This window comes from Carlito syrichta, unplaced genomic scaffold, assembly GCF_000164805.1.
Source record: "Carlito syrichta isolate Samal-C Ts95f unplaced genomic scaffold, Tarsius_syrichta-2.0.1 Scaffold306946, whole genome shotgun sequence".
In the NCBI taxonomy this organism is placed as follows: Eukaryota; Metazoa; Chordata; class Mammalia; order Primates; family Tarsiidae; genus Carlito; species Carlito syrichta.
In genome coordinates, this window is record NW_007251042.1 from 1,490,434 (window position 1) to 1,490,712 (window position 279).

The 279-nt window shown below is 75.3% G+C and overlaps 1 protein-coding gene across 3 annotated transcripts in view; it reads left to right on the forward strand.

Moving 5' to 3' along the window:
• Position 1: 1 nt before the first annotated feature.
• Positions 2-279, forward strand: part of SLC25A37 (solute carrier family 25 member 37) — a 46,447-nt gene continuing 46,169 nt past the window's right edge. For 2 of the 3 annotated variants that reach the window (XM_021715267.1, XM_021715268.1), the window contains exon 1: positions 8-154. In XM_021715267.1, the coding sequence (XP_021570942.1) occupies positions 89-154 (66 nt within the window). In that variant the 5' untranslated portion in view covers positions 8-88. Of the gene's footprint in view, positions 155-279 lie in introns of all 3 variants that reach the window. The other variant, XM_021715269.1, reaches the window with a different exon arrangement.

The following is a 279-nucleotide window of genomic DNA, read 5'->3' on the forward strand; positions in this document are numbered from 1 at the left end:
CGCCAGCCGAGATGGCGGCGGCGGCAAGGACGCCTCCGGGCCGGAGGACTACGAGAACCTGCCGACCAGCGCCTCCGTATCCACCCACATGACAGCCGGAGCGATGGCCGGGATCCTGGAGCACTCGGTCATGTACCCGGTGGACTCCGTGAAGGTGAGGCGCGGGCCGCTCGGGGACGCCGCGAGCGCAGCCGGAGCGCGCACGGTGTGCGTCCCGCGCGCCAGCAGCCTGGGGCAGCGCCCCGAGACCGCGTTCTCCCCGGGGCCGCAGCGGGCGGG